This window comes from Ogataea polymorpha (assembly GCF_001664045.1).
Source record: "Ogataea polymorpha strain NCYC 495 leu1.1 chromosome Unknown OGAPOscaffold_5, whole genome shotgun sequence".
Classification (NCBI taxonomy): Eukaryota; Fungi; Ascomycota; class Pichiomycetes; order Pichiales; family Pichiaceae; genus Ogataea; species Ogataea polymorpha.
Genome location: NW_017264702.1, coordinates 356,759 through 373,504, shown reverse-complemented (window position 1 = coordinate 373,504; position 16,746 = coordinate 356,759). Strand labels below are relative to the sequence as shown.

Sequence of the window (16,746 nt, the reverse complement as noted above, 5' to 3'; positions counted from 1 at the left end):
CCACTAATTATTTGTTTTCGCTAATTTCCCAACTTTTATTAAAAATGGCTCCTCCAGCATTCTCAGACATTGCTAAACCAACCAACGACATCCTCGGCAAGGACTTCTACCACTACACTCCTGTTGCCCTGGACCTGAAAACTGTGGCTCCAAACGGTGTCACTTTCAGCACCAAGGGTAACGTTTCCGGTGGTAAGACGTCTGCCGCCTTGGAAGGTAAATACGCTGACAAGAGCACTGGCCTGACATTGACCCAGGGCTGGAACACTGCCAATGCCTTGGACACCAAGATTGAGCTTGCCGACGCTCTTTCTCCGGGCCTTAAGTCCGAGCTGGTCACCAGCGCCGTGCCGGGCGGAAACAGATCGGTCAAGCTGAACCTGTACTTTGCCCAACAATCGATCAACGCTCGTGCGTTTGTTGACCTGCTCAAGGGCCCAGTTTTCAACGGTGACCTGACGGTTGGCCAAGAAGGTTTCACCACTGGTGCCTCTCTGTCATACGACGTCAAGTCTGCCACCTTGACCGGCTACTCTGCTGCCGTGGGCTACAAGGCCCCATCCTACGCTGTCTCCCTGACTGCTGCCAACAACCTCTCCGTCTTTGCTGCCGGCTACTACCACAAGGTCTCTCCAGTCCTTGAGGTTGGAACGAAGGGTACTTTTGACTCCAAGAGTGCTGCTGGCTCCAACCCTGTGGCCATTGAGGTGGCCACTAAGTACAGCCTCGACGAGACCTCCTTCGTCAAGGCCAAGATCACGGACTCCGGTCTCCTTGCCTTGGCTTACTCTCAGGACCTCAGACCAGGCGTCAAGCTCGGCCTTGGAGGTGCCTTCGATACTCTCAAGCTTGGTGAGTCTGCTCACAAGCTCGGATTGTCTTTGTCTTTCTCTGCCTAAATAGATTCAATGACACCGTCATTACATCTTTGCACCAGCTAATGGAAAAATATTTGTGTAATTTTCGAGCTCGAAAAACTGCTCCAATCCGCTTGCATGTGTTCTGCCCACACGAAAGCGCATCCCAAACAGCCGTGGGCGGCGGCAATTGCTGCGAAGCCGCCTGCAAGGGCGGCCAAGCCGACTCCAAAGACACAGGCCGCTGGATACGTCCCCGTCAACAACTTCAACAGTCAGCAACTGCAAACCGCCCTGGCCGCTAAGTTCAAGCAGATAGAGGCGCAGGTGGGCCCTGGCGGCGTCTACCACGGGTCGTCTGCGTGGACGACTAGAAACAAGAAACGCAAGGGCCTCGACGTGCTGGCCGAGCTGTCTAAAAACATCGAGCAGTAACTCTATGTATGGCGCTGTATTACGTAAGCATAAAAATAAGCTCAAATGCCCCTCCGCTTGACGTGTAGGAAGTAGTGCTGATTGGGAAAAGCCTGCCGTTTCCGGCATACGATCTACGACCTGTCCCGCTTTTCTGGTTTCTGAAGGCTTGCAGTCCCAAGCCCGTTTCATCCGCGTTACCGTTTCGGTTTATCAGTACGGGCCCAGAGGCAATGCTGGTGCAGCAAATTTATCTGTGCTCTCAAATTTGGCACGGGAAATACGAGCTATGCATATTTTATATTGCGATCGGTGTTTCAGAAGCTACATGGATTAGGAAACGCGGGCCACACTAGGCACGGTCTAAAGTGAGCTGGCAGCTCATTCGCAGCAGGCACTGCTCAAACCCCGAAGCCCTATTACTTGCTTCAGGCAAAAAGTTCTGTGGCTGCCCCATACAATACGCGTCCCATGTAGATCTGCGCTGTCTTCTATTCCCCTGCACGCTATTGTGCACTTTTGTGACGTTATTAGATCGTATCTTCTTCCGTACAGGAAAATTGCAGCCAGCTGCGACCTGTAAATTTTCTTTTTTTTGCTCTTTGTTTTCCCAGTTAGAGCCAGAAGGAGAAAACTTTATTTACTAAATTGCTTTTCCGTCTTTTCCTCAGTCGCTCGTTTCCACTCCCAACGCTTATGGCCCATCCATGAGCTCCCCCCATCCCCCACAGGCCCGCAGAACGGCCTCCAGCCGCCGCCAAGACGCGGCCACCGGCACCGTCGTTCCGCAGCTATCTCTGGTGACTTTGACGTCCAGGAGTTTGGACTTTTGCCCCCCATGATGTCCAAGTCTGTCCCCGGATCTACCTCATGCTCGCTCTCCGGCACGTTTGGCAGCTCTCCCGTGAAGAGCCCGCTTGTCCAGCTCGCAGCCGAGGACTCCACGTTGTCCAGTAGACAGAAAATTTTGTTCACCTCGACACCGGCGTCCGCACACGAGGACGCCCGCACGCGGTACTTTATCACCGAGGACACCAAGTTTGAGTCCGGCTCGAGCGTGCCGCGCGCGATGATCGATCTCGATGACGTGTTCATTAGCTCGCGCGCGCCCGCTAGAAAGAGCAGCAGGACCATGTCTGCTCCAGAATTGGAGAGCTTCCACATGCCCAAACACTCGCTGCTGTGCTCACCAAAGAAGAATGACGTCGCCATCGCCGAGGAGATCACAGAGGAGGACTTTGAGGACTCTGAACAGCTGCTCACCAAAATTCCCACCCATAACTCCGAGCTGTCGTCAACCAACTCCGGCAAGGGCACGCCCTTGCCGGCCGGAGTGCTGCTAAACGATAACTGCTCGTCCAACTCGCTCAACTCGCAGAGTTCCAATAACTCGCAGCACAAAGGCCTAGCAAATGTGAACACGCCAAGCGTCTCTAGCCTGCGCGGCAAGGTGAGATACCAGTTCTATTACAATTCGCAGCAGAAACTCAATACCCAGGCCGCATCCACACCATCCAGCTCGGCAACGGCAGATTCTGACAGGTTTGGCCGGAGGCCTTGTCTGATGGCGCCCTCCTCCTCCTCATCCTCCTCCTCGCCTTCCTCAGCCTTCCGCGGCGTGTCCAAGTCGCGCTCTCCGATCCGCAACCTCAGATACCAGACCCCGCCCCAAAAGAACCCGTTCCAGTTCGAGCCTATCGTCTACGAGATTCCCAAGTCGTTCCACAGAGACCACGGCTACACCGCCTCGATGTCGAACCAGAGCGTTGCTAAGCTGGACGAGCCCGTGACAGAGAACAAGATGGAGGCCCACAAGAGATCGAACTCGTTGTTTAGCACTCTGTCGTCCAAGTTCCACCACCGGCGCAAGTCGTCGCTGCTGTCCTTGAGGTCCACGCCACAAAAGGCCTCCATCATCGAGAAGACTACCGACGAGGTTTTCGGTCTCCATGAATACGCACACGCCAACGAGTCGACTCTGCTTTTCGACGACCAGACCTTGACTGAAGACGTCATTGGCGAGCCGGGCCCCATGATCGAGGTGGTAGAGCCCCAGCCCAAGCCGGCGCTGGCCCGGCTGTCCAAAAACGGGCCGCTCAAAAAACACTCCAAAAGCCGAAGCACGAGCTTTATCAATTTCTCTAATTACGATTCTAAAAAAAGCGGAGCCACCGGGGCCAGTCGTTTTTTCAGTTGGATGATCAAGTCGAACCGGGGCGAACGAGCCGCAGATAATTAATGGAAATTATATGAGCATTATACAGACACTTTATATGATAGTGAATCCAATTGTTATAAATACTGTTTCTGCATAGCTGCGATCTGTTTCTCTGTCCTGGCCTCTTCTGCCTCGTCTTTACTTAGCCGGTAAACGCCGATGATCCAGCTGACCAGACTCACGAGCCGCTCCACCAGCTTCGGCAGCCGTATTTTGGAATAAACCAACGTCAGATCCAGAACCAGCTCGTTTGCGTAGCCAATCAGCTCCAGATACGTCCGGAACTTCTCTGTGTACAGAAAAACGAGCTTTTCGCGTTCCTGCGACGCGGCTTCCGGCAACAGCACGTTTTTGCCGTTACGCGAGAGCATTTCCGCCTCCAGCTCCACTATTCGGGTCAGTTTGTTGAGCTTAATAAGCTTGACTATGAGGTTTTTTAGGTTTATCAATATGATGACGAAATACACCTTGGATAGGTTTTTGAGAAGCGTCTCCACTCCGCGAAACTTGGACGCAAACCGTGATTTACTCAAAATGTTCTGGAACATGGTGAAGTTGTCGAAAAGCGAAACCATCGACTCAAGGTTGGCCAGCAACCCTGTTTCGAAACTGTTGTATTTTTCCTGCCACGAGCGTTGTGGCCGGGTTCGAAGGGCAAAACGCGACCCGGCTAATGTGCCGCTGTTTGCTCGGCTGCGTTGAGTGGGCGAATAGAGCGTAGGACTGCTGGAAAGCGAACTTGTAGAGCTTCTGCGTCGTTGTTTAGCGTTTTTAACCACTAGGAGCCCCAGAAATAAAAGTTTCGACAGCCGTTCGTTGCCAGCAGACGGTCCGCGGTCACGGTCAGATTCCAGCTTCAGCAGCAGCTGCCGCAGCTTAGGGCCGTAGTGCAAATTGGACATAGTCTAATTATTTTATTTTATTTTGTTTTAGTGATTTATCGCATGAGTTTTTGTAAATGGTCGTGCGCCACACACTCGACCACAGGTTAAAACGTGTTCCAGAGGGGCAAATTTTTCTGTTTGGGATTGTACTGTTGTTCTTCCTAAGAGTAATTTGTATTTGTACCTATGTCTGTCGAAGAATTTGAAACGATATTAAAAGAGTTACCGGGACTAAAAGCTCCAGGAGTGTCTGGGTCGAGAATCAAGAAACTAAAAGAAATATTCCTCAACAACGTGTCCGAAGAGTCCAAACTTGTGTCTAAGCTGTATTCGTGTTGTAAAGCCACGCCTGCCACACACAAGTTGGGAGCCCTGTACGTTGTCGACGCGATTGTGAGAGGCCTGATCGACCAGATCTCCAAGTCAGATACTACAGATATTACCGAGTCTTCTCCAGAAGGAACAGCCAACTCTGCCGTGTACAAGATCCAGTCGTTGATCGAGAACCTGGTAGATGACGCTGTGCCCGTTTCCAACGACGATATCAGAGAGAAGATCGGTAAGCTCGTAGAAATCTGGGACAAGGGAGACACTTTTGACAAGAAAATAATTTCATCCATCAAAGATAAGTATTTTCGTACCACCACTCCTCCAGGCACTCCTCCTAAGAAAAGGGTCAAGTTTGCTGTCGAACCAACTGTCGAGCCACCTGCTCCCTCGGCCTCTTCGTCGTCGTCGTCGTCTAAAGACCCGACCTCTGTGCTGCAAGCTCTGGCCAACCTCGCAAAGAAGACCCCTTCTCCTGCTTCCGGCTCCGGCTCGGCCAAGATGGTTTCTCCCCCGCCTCCTCCTGCTGCGCAGCCTGTTTCCAACGGAACCGCTGCTGCTCCATCCGGCTCGGCGCCTTCCAATTCCGATCCAAATGCCATTTTCCAGCTGCTGCAGAGCATGAACAAGATTTCTGGAGCACAGCCTAATTACCAGCAACAGCAGCAGTACGGCCTTCCTCCGCAACCGCCAGTCTCTGCCAATCAAAACAGACAAAACTATAGAGAAAGAGACTCGAACCCGCTCGGAAGAAGACAGCGGTCCCGCTCGCCAAAGAGAGAATCCAAGCCTGTCGGCGACCACGAGCGTAATATTCCGGGGACTCCTCATTACCGCGAGCGCAAGCCGTTCATCGACCCGTCCATTCCACAGGGCTACATCAAGGTCTACTCGCGGACCATTTTCATTGGCGGTGTGCCGCACTCCATGGACGAGAGGACGCTGACGCAGCAGCTGAGGCCGTATGCAGAGGTTCAGAGCGTCATTCTGAACAGCGAGAGAAAACACGCCTTTGTCAAGGTGTACTCGAGACAGGAGGCCGAGTCGGTCATCCAGGCGTTCTCCGTGAGCCACCATCCGTCCGGACTGCGTGCCCGATGGGGAGTTGGCTTCGGACCAAGAGACTGCTGCGACTATCAGGCGGGCGTGAGCACGATTCCGATCAGCAGGCTGACCGACGCGGACAAGAAATGGATCGTCACTGCCGAGTGGGGAGGAACGGGCGGCATGCCGCTGCAGTCAGGGCTGTTCATTGAGGAGCCGGACATCGAGGTGGGGTCTGGCGTGTCGTCAAAGTCGATTTCCAAAAAAATGCCTACAAATTCTACTCAGAACGGACCCAAGTCCGACGGCATGCCGATTGTCGGGGCCAGTCCGCCTGCTGGTTTCCAGAACTCGCCTCCTGCTGGATACCCTATGATGTCGAACCCGGGCAACATCCCGATCAACATGGGAATGCCCAACGGAATGCCTGCGGGAATGCCCAACATGGGCATGCCTAACATGGGGGGGATGCCCAACATGGGGCAGCCGGGCGTGGACCAGAACGCCATGCTTGCGCAGATGATGACCGCCATGCAGCAGATGCAGCAGCAGGGCGGCCAACAGGCTGACATGGGCGCCATGTTCCAGAACCTGGCCAACATGATGAGAAGATAGGTGGAAGTAAATAGATTATTTTTTCAATTAATTTTTCAGCATTTTTTCTGTTATGGGCCGTGGACCAAGCATTTTGCGCTTTGACGCCTTTTCCAAGACCGTCGACGACGCGCGCATCAAGACGACGTCGGGTGGGATCCTGACGCTTGTGTGCATTTTCACGACGCTGCTCCTGCTGATCAACGAGTACTTGGACTACTCGCGCATCGTGACCCGGCCCGAGCTGGTGGTGGACCGCGACCGCAACAAGAAGCTCGAGATCAACCTCGACATCAGCTTCCCGAACATGCCGTGCGACCTGCTCACGCTGGACATCATGGACCAGTCGGGAGACATGCAATTGGACCTGTTGTCGTCTGGGTTCAGCAAGATCCGCTTGGACAAAGAGGGCAACGAGATCGGGCAAGAGAACATGCGTGTGAACCAGGAGTTTGCGCTCACGTCGGCGGACCCGAGCTACTGCGGCTCGTGCTACGGCGCGGCCGACCAGTCGCGCAACGACGAGCTGCCGCAGGACCAGAAAGTGTGCTGCAACTCGTGCGAGTCGGTCAAGCAGGCGTATGCGCGCAATGCGTGGAAATTCTACGACGGCAAGGACATCGAGCAGTGCGAAAGAGAGGGCTACGTGGACAGGCTCAACGCGCGACTGGACGAAGGGTGCCGTGTGCGCGGGACTGCCGAGATTGCGCGGATCGGGGGCAACCTGCACTTTGCGCCGGGCAGCTCGATGAATTTCAACGAAAAACACGTGCACGACCTGTCGCTGTACGACATGCACTCTAACAAGTTCAACTTTGACCACACAATCAACCATTTCTCGTTCGGTTTGGACGACCACAGCGTCGCCGACTACAAGACGACGCACCCGCTGGATGCGACGACCCACGGAGACGGCCACAAGTACCACGTGCACTCGTACTTCCTCAAGGTGGTCAACACGCGGTACGAGTTCCTGGACGGGCGCAAGGTGGAGACGAACCAGTTTTCTGCGACGCAGCACGACCGGCCGTTCCGGGGCGGCCGCGACGAAGACCACCCGAACACGATTCATGCGCAGGGCGGGCTGCCGGGTGTGTTTTTTCACTTTGAGATCAGCCCGCTCAAGATCATCAACCGCGAGCAGTACAACAAGACCTGGAGTGCCTTTGCGTTGGGGGCGTGTGCGGCGATTTCGGGCGTTCTGACGGTGTTCACGCTGCTGGACCGCACCATCTGGGCGGCCAATCGTATGCTCAAGGACAAGAAAGATACGTAGAAAAGGAACAAGACGACCTTTTTTTTTTTTTACCTAATCTGAGATCTTTCTGTAAAATATTTTCAAATAAATTCGTCGCGTCGAATTCCACCATGTCTCTTCCCACCCGCACGAGCTCCGCAACGTCGATGCCCTCGGCGTCGCGCACACCGTCGGGCCCCATTGCGTCGCAGTCGCTCATCATGAACAAACGCGCCGCCCACAAAGACTCGCTCTACTACGTCGCCCTGCGTCTTCTCGAGAGGCTGTCCAAGGTGCCGGGAATGACTCCCTATCTCGAGCTAGCGTACTCTGCGGCCGAGGACTGCGCCGAGCAACAGGCGTACGCTCTCAGCAGCCGCAGCAGCCAGCGCCGCTCAGGCTCTGACGCCCGCTCGTCGGACTCGCTGCTCAGCTACTGGGACAGCACCCTGTTCACGTTCAGTGCAGGCATTCTCCCCGCGCAAACCAGTCACGACCCGGTCACGCCGCTGCTCAAGCTGTTCCAGCAGGGCGCGCCGCTGTGTCTGATTTTCAACACTCTGAGCCCGGAAAACAAGATCGAATTGGTGCTATCGGACGACATCAAGGTTTGCAAAATGAGTGTGTACAAATTTCTGAGTGCGTGCAAGCAGCATCTGAATATCCGCGACGACGAGCTGTTTTCCATTACGAGCGTGTTTTCGGACGACACGAACCACCTCTTGCAGGTGATTGCGGCGGTGAATCTGGTGCTCGACTTCGAGCCCAAGTTCGACGCCCCAGACGTGCCGGACCAGGTGCACGTGGACGACGCGCGGTCGCGCGTGGTGCGCGAGATTGTCGAGAGCGAGCGCAAGTACGTGCAGGACCTGGAAATCTTGCACCAGTTCCGCGCAGAGCTGATCCGAGCGGAGCTTATTTCGAGCGAGAACATCAACCTGCTGTTCCCCAACTTGCCCGAGATTGTGGACTTCCAGCGGCGGTTTCTGGTGGGGCTTGAGTGCAACGCGGCGGTGCCGGGCAAGTACCAGCGCATCGGCTCGGTGTTCTTGCACCCGGGCGCACAGGGCTTCCGCATCTACGAGCCCTGGTCGCTGTACCAGACCACGGCGGTCGACTTTGTGAACCGCGAGGCTGCGAATTTACAGCGCTCCTCGTCGCTCATCAACAGCCCCTACGAGCTGCAGAGCTTCCTGATCAAGCCTGTCCAGCGTCTGTGCAAGTACCCGTTGCTGCTGCAGGAGCTGCTCCGTCTCACGGATCCGTCGTGGCCGAACTACTCGGAGCTGCATCTCGCTCTGCTCAGCTCCAAAGAGGTCGCCAACAAGATCAACGAGTCGCAGAGGAAGTCAGAAAACATCCAGCTCACCAAGGAGCTGCACGACCGCGTCGTCGACTGGAAGGGCTACTCGCTTGCCAACGCGGGCGAGCTGCTGTATGCGAACCAGGTCACTGTCAAGGACCTGCTTACGGACGGCCACTCGTCGGAAAAAGAGGTGCACTGCTACCTCTTCGAGAAACTGGTGTTTTTTTTCAAGGAGGCCGGCCACAAGAGCCGGCTCGCGCAGAAACTCAAGGCCAGCTCGGTGCCCGCGACGCAGAACCCGCCACTCTCGCTCAGCGGGATCGTCTACATCAACAAAATCTACAGATGCACGCCGTCCGACAGCTCGAAACATTTTGGCAGCACAGGCCATTTTCTCACGCTCAGATGGCGCGGCAGCCGCGATACCGGCGGCTGCGTGATCCGGTTCCGGCTTGAGGAGCAGCTCGCACAATGGGAGGCCGCCATCAGACGGCTGTCCAGCGAAGACGACTACTTTGCCCGGCGCTCGAGCTCGCCGTCGCAGTCCGAGGAGCTCTCGAACCGCGTGTCCGCGCAGACACGCTCGTCGTCCACGTCGTCCGACCACTCGTCGTACTTCTACCCGAAACCGCGCACCGTCAGCTCCTCCACGGCCACCACGACGCCGCACCCGGGCACCGACAAGAAACTACGGTCGGTGTCGTCGCCCGTGACGAGCAGCGACCGCATGGTGCCGCTGACCCCTGCGTTTGCGGCCTTGTCGCTGTCTCAGCCGCCAAAAGTGCACATCAAGCTGACCTACAACACGTCTGCGGTGCACCTGTCGGTGAACGCCAACGTGGCGTTTGCCGAGCTCGTCGATACACTCGTGTACAAACTGAACTACTCGTTCGGGTCGTCCGCAGACGGCGACCGCACCTTTGCCGCCGACAACTCAACGTTCCGCTACAGAGACGAGGACGGCGAGTATGTGCGGTTCCAGAGCCAGGCCGACTGGCAGATGGCCAAGGAGATGCTGGACGAGATCGAGGACGAGGAGGAGCGGATCCTCAACATCGCCGTGCAACGGGCAGGCGTGTAGCAAATATATCGTCGGCTATTCCAGAACGGTGTAGATTATATCCGCGGCGACTATGATTGGATGAGATTTTAGTCATTGAAAAATATTAAATAAATAATATAAAAAAAAACTATTTTATTTTCATGCTGCTAAGGCTTGCGCGTGTGAGGCCGCTGTGCCGGAGACACGCTGTGCGGACTGTGGGTGGGATTTTTGCGCGCCAGAGTGTTAGAATTCCTCGGCGCCAGCTCCAAACCTCGGCGCCGCTTCGGAGCTCGCTCGAAATTCGGTTCGACGAGATGGACCCTGAGCTCCAAGAAATGCTCACCGAAGAACGGGCCGTCGACACTGTGGACGTGTGCATAGTGGGATGCGGCCCAGCAGGACTGGCCACGGCCATCAGGCTCAAGCAGCTTGACCAGGACGGGGATTTGCGGGTGGTGGTGCTCGAAAAGGCCCCTGACGTCGGATCTCATATTTTGTCTGGGGCGATCCTCGAACCCCGGGCCTTGCGCGAGCTGTTCCCGGAGAGCGAGTACTACGACGCAGACGGCGCAGGAATCCCTCTGCCGCCGGAGCTGGTGAGTCTTGTGACAGAAGACCACATGAAGTTGCTGTTCAAGAACGGGTCTGCCGTGCCGCTGCCCGAGCCGCCGCAGATGGTCAACAAGAACAGGAACTACATTGCGTCGCTGTCGGAGGTCGTCAAGTACCTTGCCGAGCAGGCAGAGGCCGTCGGCGTCGAGATATATTCCAACACGGCCGTGAGCGAGTTGGTGTACGATAGCAAAGGTCACGTGAAAGGCGTGGCCACCAAGGACATGGGCATCTCGAAAAACGGCACGCCGTCGGACTCGTTTGAGCGCGGCATGGAGTTCCACGCGCGTATGACGGTGCTGGCCGAAGGGTGCCACGGCTCGCTGTCGAAACAGGCCATCAAGAAGTTTGGACTGCGCGCCGGTTGCAGCCCGCAAACGTACGGCCTGGGTATCAAGGAGGTGTGGGAGGTGAAGCCGGAGAATTTTAAGAAGGGCTACGTTGCACACACGCTGGGATACCCGCTGGACAAGGACACGTACGGGGGTGGATTCCAGTACCATTTTGGCGACGGCCTGGTGACTGTGGGGCTGGTTGTGGGGCTGGACTATAGAAATCCGTGGATCTCGCCGTACCAGGAGTTCCAGAAAATGAAGCACCATCCGTTTTATAGAAAGGTGTTGGAGGGCGGCAAGTGCATCTCGTACGGCGCCCGTGCGCTGAACGAGGGTGGCTACCAATCTGTGCCGAAGCTGCACTTCCCCGGCGGCGTTTTGGTGGGGGCGAGCGCCGGGTTCATGAACGTGCCGAAGATCAAAGGCTCGCACACAGCAATGAAGTCGGGCATGATGGCGGCAGAAAGCATGTACGATGCGGTGGTGGCGCTGAAACGTCAGCAGGGCGACGTGGAAGAAGGCGAGGTGCTGCCCGAGTGGGACGCGCTAGATCTGGAGCAGTACCAGGTCGCGTACGACCGGTCATGGGTGCGCGAGGAGCTGTACGAGGTGCGCAACATCCGGCCTTCTTTTGGCTCGAAACTCGGTATGTGGGGGGGGATGTGCATGTCGGGGCTGATTGCGATGATCACACGCGGCCGGGAGCCCTTCACGCTGACGCACAAGCACACGGACGCCGAGCTTGTGGAGGACGCGGGCAAGTATGCCAAGATCGAGTACCCAAAGCCTGACGGTGAGATCTCGTTTGACATCCTCACGTCGGTCTCGCGCACGGGCACGTACCACCAGGAGAACGAGCAATGCCATCTGCGCGTGCCCGATCAGGACATGGCGAAGCACACGTCCAAGGCGTACCCGAAATACCAGGGCATCGAGCAGAGGTTTTGCCCGGCGGGCGTTTACGAGTACCTGCCCGACGAAAAGTCGCCCGAAGGTGTGATTTTCCAGATCAACTCGCAGAACTGCATCCATTGCAAGACCTGCGACATCAAGGTCCCCACGCAGGACATTGACTGGACTGTGCCAGAAGGCGGCGACGGGCCGAAGTACCAGATGACCTAGGCTGGGGGAGGGACCAGAGTAAATACTGCACTACATGAATTTAATATATTACCATAATTTAGTCTCTGCCCATGGCCTTATCCCACGTAGGCTTGGTTTGCTGCAGCCAAAATTCGAATCTGTCGCGGGCACTGGAAAAAGAGTCAAGTGCAGGTCTCACGTCAAGGAAAAACGTAGGCATGCCGTCCTCATCCTCAGGACCTCCATAGTAATCGATCACATACCGCACTTGCCGCCAGCCGCCATGGCCGTCCCCACGCAGCACCGTCCAGTCGTGTCTGTCAAATGGCGGCTCCGTTGCGTACTTATCTGGGAACAGCTTGCCCATGATCTGGTAAAACCGCGCACGAGGAGTCAAGTCGTGCGGCCGGCCCGTGAACTTCAGCAGCCGGGGCTCCTGCTTCGTCTGCTCTGTGTGGGGTTTCTCCCACTTAAGAATCTCGCTCCACGCACCTTCGTTCAGGAAATTGTGGATGTTCACCATGCTTTCCACAGCGTCTTCCGGCACGTCTCCCTTGCCCTTGCGGATCATGGCATTGAACATCTGCTGCGGAGATGGATACTCCCACACGCCCTGGTCCGGCACATCTCCCCGTGGAATCGACGACAGCGTTCTCTCGGTCGGCAGGTCGATCTTCTGGCCTGGAACCTTGTCGGTAGGGAGCACGTACGGCATGTTGTTAAGCGGGTTGATGTCCAGGGTCTCTGCTCCGTCGCTGTGCACCACAGGACATGCGGCGAGTTTCGTGTGGTCCACCGGACATTTTGCTGCTCCCGTAGCAGACGGGGAAACCGATTTCTGTATTGAGTCTGCCCAAAACCAGCCCATTAAGTGTAATTGATAAATATTAACTTATTAATTATTTTTTTTTAATTTTCATTCTTTTTAATGGATGAGCTGCTAGCCAGACACAAAAAAGAGACGCGCGATCTGGTGGCCGCCACGACGGGAATGCGCAAGCAGGCGACCAAGTCAACGCGCAAGGAGGTCCTGCGACGGATTGAACAGATGGAACAGGATCTAAAGGACAGACACGAACGAGAGTTACGGGAGCTGACTGGAGAGGCCCAGGAGGCAGAGGAGATCACACCCGAGCAGCTGCTGGCTCAGATGAATCTGGACTCAGAAACGTCCGCAGAAAAAGAGCCAGCAGTGAAGACAGAGCCTAAGAAAAAGCGCAATAGACAAAAAGAACGGCTAGCCAAGAGAGAGGCCGAATTCAAAAAGTTGCAGCAAGAGGCCGAGAACGAAGCCAATGCACAGCCAAATTTGAAAGATCTGGAGCTCAAGAACATTGCCGATTTGTGCACTGCGGCCAGACTAGTGCAGCATAACATCACGCCCGACGGACATTGTCTATTTGCGTCAATTGCTGACCAGCTGCAACAGCGACACAACATCACCATGACGGTCCAGGAACTGCGCACGCGTGCAGCCAACCAGATACGAAATGACCCGGACACGTTTGCGCCGTTTCTGTTTGACGAGGAAAAGATGGAGGTGCGCAACGTGGAGGAGTATACCGACAAGCTGGAATCCACCAGCATGTGGGGGGGTGATCTCGAGATCCTGGCTCTCGCTAGAGAGTTCGACTGTCCGATCAGCGTGATGATGAGTGGGCGGGCGCCTCTGCGCGTGAACGAGAACGGCCAGCAGCCGGAGCTCAAGCTCGTGTACTACCAGCACGTTTTCGGGCTCGGAGAGCACTACAATTCGCTAAGAGACATGGTGTAGTGTATATACAGCAATTATCGTTTTGCGGCAGCCGCGTTGATGCGCATGATGTCGCCATCCTCCACGACATAGTTCTTGCCCACGCGAGCGATCTTGCCCGACGAGCGCAGCAACTTCTCGTTAAGCGGGGCCGGCAGCTGCTCCACGTCGCGGTACTTGATTACCTCTGCATTGATGAAAGTGCGCTCGAAATCTGAGTGGATCACTCCTGCCGCTTGCGGACATAGCGTTCCTCTGCGTACGGTCCACTGCCGGGCCTCTATGGGGCCGCACGTGTAAAAGCTGATGAGATGCAACGCCTGGCGCATCTGTTCCACAATTAGGGGAATAGCAGAAGGACCGCCCGATTCCACGGCCTCTGTTTCGTATTCGGCTGAAAACAAAATCACAGGTGACTCGGGCGCGTTGTGGCGCACCCAGTCCTGCACATGTGGCAGAAACTCGTTTTCGCCGCGCAAATAGTCATTTTTGCTGCTATTGAGCAAAAAAACAGTTGGTTTGGCGGTCAGCAACGAGTAGCTATTGAGCGCCTCGATCTGGTCATCAGTCCAGTCCGGCTTGTCCAAAATGCGTCGGCCTTCCATCAGATGGTCGTACGCAATGGCCAGTGTCTGCTGATGGGCCTCCCAGCGGGCCACTTCGTCTGCTGGCCGGTTTCGTTTGTTTTTCAGCTGCTTTGCTATGCGGTCGAGCGAATTCTCTATAAACTCCATATCTTTCAGGAGAAGCTCGTCCTGGACGATGGTGAGGTCTCGTGCAGGGTCGACGTCGCCCTCTACGTGGGTGATCTCGTCGTCTCGGAACCCGCGAACCACCTGGAAGATGCCGTCCACGGCTCGTATATCGGACAGAAAAGCATTTCCGAGTCCTTTATTGTCAGAGGCGCCCTTGATAAGGCCCGCAATGTCGTAGATCCTCAGCACCGAGGGGATACTCTTCTGGGAAAGGTAGAGTTCTGCAAGCCTGTCCAGTTTGGGAGAATGCACGGTTACGATAGCTTCCTCGGGTTTTATGGTCGCGAACGGGTAATTTGCAGGGTTTCCCAGCTTGCTCCTGGTGATGGCCTGGAAAAAGGTGGATTTTCCCACGTTGGCAAGCCCGACGATGCCACTGGATAGGTTGTTGCCGGGACGGCCAAATAGGGGCCTGGTGAGAGCTTTGATTGCCATGGCAGGATTGGCGGTGGTGAATTTTTCACGTCGCGCGGGCACCGTCGGTGTCGGGTGCGAGGTGTGTCACCCTAAATCTTTCAGGAGCGGAAACCACTCCCTGCACAGGGGCCAAGCAAATTGGAGATTCACCGCTGGCACATGGCGCGAAGCCCTGTCGCACGCGAGGAAAGTGGAATTGGGCTTTATAGGACGCAGTGCGACGCAAGCAGTGCAGATGCAGCAGCACTACATGGCCAAAAAATTGGCTCTCTTTTTCATGTGAGTGAAGCTTAACTAATGCCGGAAAAAAAGCCACCTACTAACTAACTCAAAACGCAAGATAGCCATCACATAAATGGCGATTACCACAATCAGTAATGTAGATTAAAGGAGTCTAAAAAAAGTCACGTGGACGTGGACTACAGGTAGCGCCTTCTCTTAGTGCTACGCTCGTCCAGGTCCAGCGGCACTGCGACCGGAGTAACTTGGCTGGCGCCCGCGGCAGACGAAACCGGCGTCATGCCGGGCGTGGGGAGACAGGCAGTGTCGATGTGCAGCGACCGCAGCGCCGTGAGAGACTGCGACCGAGCATGAGAATGGCGGTGGTGCTGGTGGATTGGGGATGCTATTGGTGAGATAGGCAGGTTTGGATAAAGCACCAGCTCCTGGACGGGAGACGCGTGGTGCGGGGAGTAGCTCACGTATTGCGTGTCCAAACCTCTAGCCTTGTGGAGGACCTGGGTGGCCAGGCCTGTTAGGTGGGGGATGATCCGGCTGCCAGAATTGAAGTATTTGGCTCTCACGGAGGACGGCACTGCCAGCACTTGGTGCAGCAGACTGTGCTGCAGGTCGTCCAGCTTATCGGTGGCACCGGTGAGAGCAGCATTGGTCAGCATAATTGATGCTGCCGCGATAGAACTAGGAGAATACGAATAGAATAGGTTTCTGTCGAAGTGTGCGAGCTCGCACAGAAAAATAGCTCCCTCCGTTCTCTCTTTCAGGTTGGGCTGCGAGTTGTTTGTGTAGAAGTTGACAAAGTAGTCGGCCGACGGCATGGACAAGTCCCATTTGAGCGCCGACAAGATGTCCATCTCGAGCCTGAGAAAATCACCTTTCCTGTCAAGGTCGTAGCCTGCCCGTTTGATGAGCGCGTTAACAAGCTTGCCCTTGGGCTTGTTCTCATTGAACTTGAACGCGATCCAAAGACAGCAGTAGCCGACAAGCTTGTAGTTTTTTTCCAGCACCAGAGCCTTGGACAGGTATCTGTCGAGCACGGTCACGGCGAGAGAAAACGTGGCGTAGGACCAGGAGAGCTTCTCCACTACGTCGAAGATGGAGTTGAGCAGAGCGAACCTATTGGGCTGCAACTGGGGCTGGAGAGGCAGCGGGCTCGGCCTCTGCCTGAAGAGGTAGTCTAGATGGATGAAATGGCTGTGGATGTCATTTCTGTATTCCTGTACAAGGTAATCGTGGGACCTAATTTCCAAACGGTGGCCAGCGGCAAGACGGGATGTCATGAACGATGCTTCAAAAGAGCGGATGCGTAAAGATGCTAATAAATAGATGCAATTGAGGTTTGGTGATGCAGTTGTATGATTTAGAATTGAGTGTCCATAAGGTATGTGTGAGAAGCAAAGTCCAGGTAAGTTCAAAGATCAAGGGGAAGAGGAGTGCTTTATATATATAGGTGGCCTACAGGTAATTTCTTTTTGGGATGGTCGTACCGTAGCATGGTTTGAATAGATGTGGCCTATTCATTGTCCATGGTTTTTGGGTTACCGGAAATGCATCAAAAAACTACAATTCCCAAATGTCGGTTTCGGCCATTTCGTCAACCTTAATTTATTCTGGTTGGCTGGCAAATT

The 16,746-nt window shown here is 55.2% G+C and overlaps 11 protein-coding genes across 11 annotated transcripts; 7 read left to right on the top strand and 4 right to left on the bottom strand.

The window, feature by feature from the left end:
- Positions 1-44: 44 nt before the first annotated feature.
- OGAPODRAFT_101297 (uncharacterized protein) lies at positions 45-899 on the top strand (the record flags this gene model as incomplete). The annotated part of the gene is made up of 1 exon (XM_018353033.1): positions 45-899. The coding sequence occupies one exon, from the start codon at positions 45-47 to the stop codon at positions 897-899; it is 855 nt and encodes a 284-aa protein (XP_018209795.1).
- A 657-nt stretch (positions 900-1,556) lies between these two features.
- OGAPODRAFT_82942 (uncharacterized protein) lies at positions 1,557-3,560 on the top strand. The gene has a single exon (XM_018356663.1). It carries the CDS (start codon positions 2,110-2,112, stop codon positions 3,508-3,510), a length of 1,401 nt encoding a protein of 466 aa, XP_018209794.1. The 5' UTR covers positions 1,557-2,109; the 3' UTR covers positions 3,511-3,560.
- Positions 3,561-3,563: 3 nt separating this feature from the next.
- OGAPODRAFT_94695 (uncharacterized protein) lies at positions 3,564-4,391 on the bottom strand (the record flags this gene model as incomplete). The annotated part of the gene is made up of 1 exon (XM_018357602.1): positions 3,564-4,391. The coding sequence occupies one exon, from the start codon at positions 4,389-4,391 to the stop codon at positions 3,564-3,566; it is 828 nt and encodes a 275-aa protein (XP_018209793.1).
- A 139-nt stretch (positions 4,392-4,530) lies between these two features.
- OGAPODRAFT_16794 (uncharacterized protein) lies at positions 4,531-6,382 on the top strand. The gene has a single exon (XM_018354675.1). It carries the CDS (start codon positions 4,560-4,562, stop codon positions 6,357-6,359), a length of 1,800 nt encoding a protein of 599 aa, XP_018209792.1. The 5' UTR covers positions 4,531-4,559; the 3' UTR covers positions 6,360-6,382.
- Positions 6,383-6,411: 29 nt separating this feature from the next.
- On the top strand, positions 6,412-7,628 carry OGAPODRAFT_101293 (uncharacterized protein; the record flags this gene model as incomplete). The annotated part of the gene is made up of 1 exon (XM_018353032.1): positions 6,412-7,628. One exon carries the CDS (start codon positions 6,412-6,414, stop codon positions 7,612-7,614), a length of 1,203 nt encoding a protein of 400 aa, XP_018209791.1. The 3' UTR covers positions 7,615-7,628.
- A 97-nt stretch (positions 7,629-7,725) lies between these two features.
- OGAPODRAFT_16793 (uncharacterized protein) lies at positions 7,726-10,040 on the top strand. The gene has a single exon (XM_018354674.1). The coding sequence runs from the start codon at positions 7,743-7,745 to the stop codon at positions 9,960-9,962; it is 2,220 nt and encodes a 739-aa protein (XP_018209790.1). The 5' UTR covers positions 7,726-7,742; the 3' UTR covers positions 9,963-10,040.
- A 44-nt stretch (positions 10,041-10,084) lies between these two features.
- On the top strand, positions 10,085-12,853 carry OGAPODRAFT_101292 (uncharacterized protein; the record flags this gene model as incomplete). The annotated part of the gene is made up of 1 exon (XM_018353031.1): positions 10,085-12,853. The coding sequence occupies one exon, from the start codon at positions 10,085-10,087 to the stop codon at positions 11,993-11,995; it is 1,911 nt and encodes a 636-aa protein (XP_018209788.1). The 3' UTR covers positions 11,996-12,853.
- Positions 12,054-12,824, bottom strand: OGAPODRAFT_13669 (uncharacterized protein; the record flags this gene model as incomplete). The annotated part of the gene is made up of 1 exon (XM_018353379.1): positions 12,054-12,824. The coding sequence occupies one exon, from the start codon at positions 12,822-12,824 to the stop codon at positions 12,054-12,056; it is 771 nt and encodes a 256-aa protein (XP_018209789.1).
- A 31-nt stretch (positions 12,854-12,884) lies between the features above and the next one.
- Positions 12,885-15,216, top strand: OGAPODRAFT_94689 (uncharacterized protein; the record flags this gene model as incomplete). The annotated part of the gene is made up of 2 exons (XM_018357601.1): positions 12,885-13,669; positions 13,701-15,216. 2 exons carry the CDS (start codon positions 12,885-12,887, stop codon positions 13,714-13,716), a joined length of 801 nt encoding a protein of 266 aa, XP_018209787.1. The 3' UTR covers positions 13,717-15,216.
- On the bottom strand, positions 12,910-15,216 carry OGAPODRAFT_16791 (uncharacterized protein). The gene has a single exon (XM_018354673.1). It carries the CDS (start codon positions 14,897-14,899, stop codon positions 13,745-13,747), a length of 1,155 nt encoding a protein of 384 aa, XP_018209786.1. The 5' UTR covers positions 14,900-15,216; the 3' UTR covers positions 12,910-13,744.
- An 84-nt stretch (positions 15,217-15,300) lies between these two features.
- OGAPODRAFT_77089 (uncharacterized protein) lies at positions 15,301-16,480 on the bottom strand (the record flags this gene model as incomplete). The annotated part of the gene is made up of 1 exon (XM_018356269.1): positions 15,301-16,480. Exon 1 carries the CDS (start codon positions 16,396-16,398, stop codon positions 15,301-15,303), a length of 1,098 nt encoding a protein of 365 aa, XP_018209785.1. The 5' UTR covers positions 16,399-16,480.
- Between the last annotated feature and the right edge of the window lie 266 nt (positions 16,481-16,746).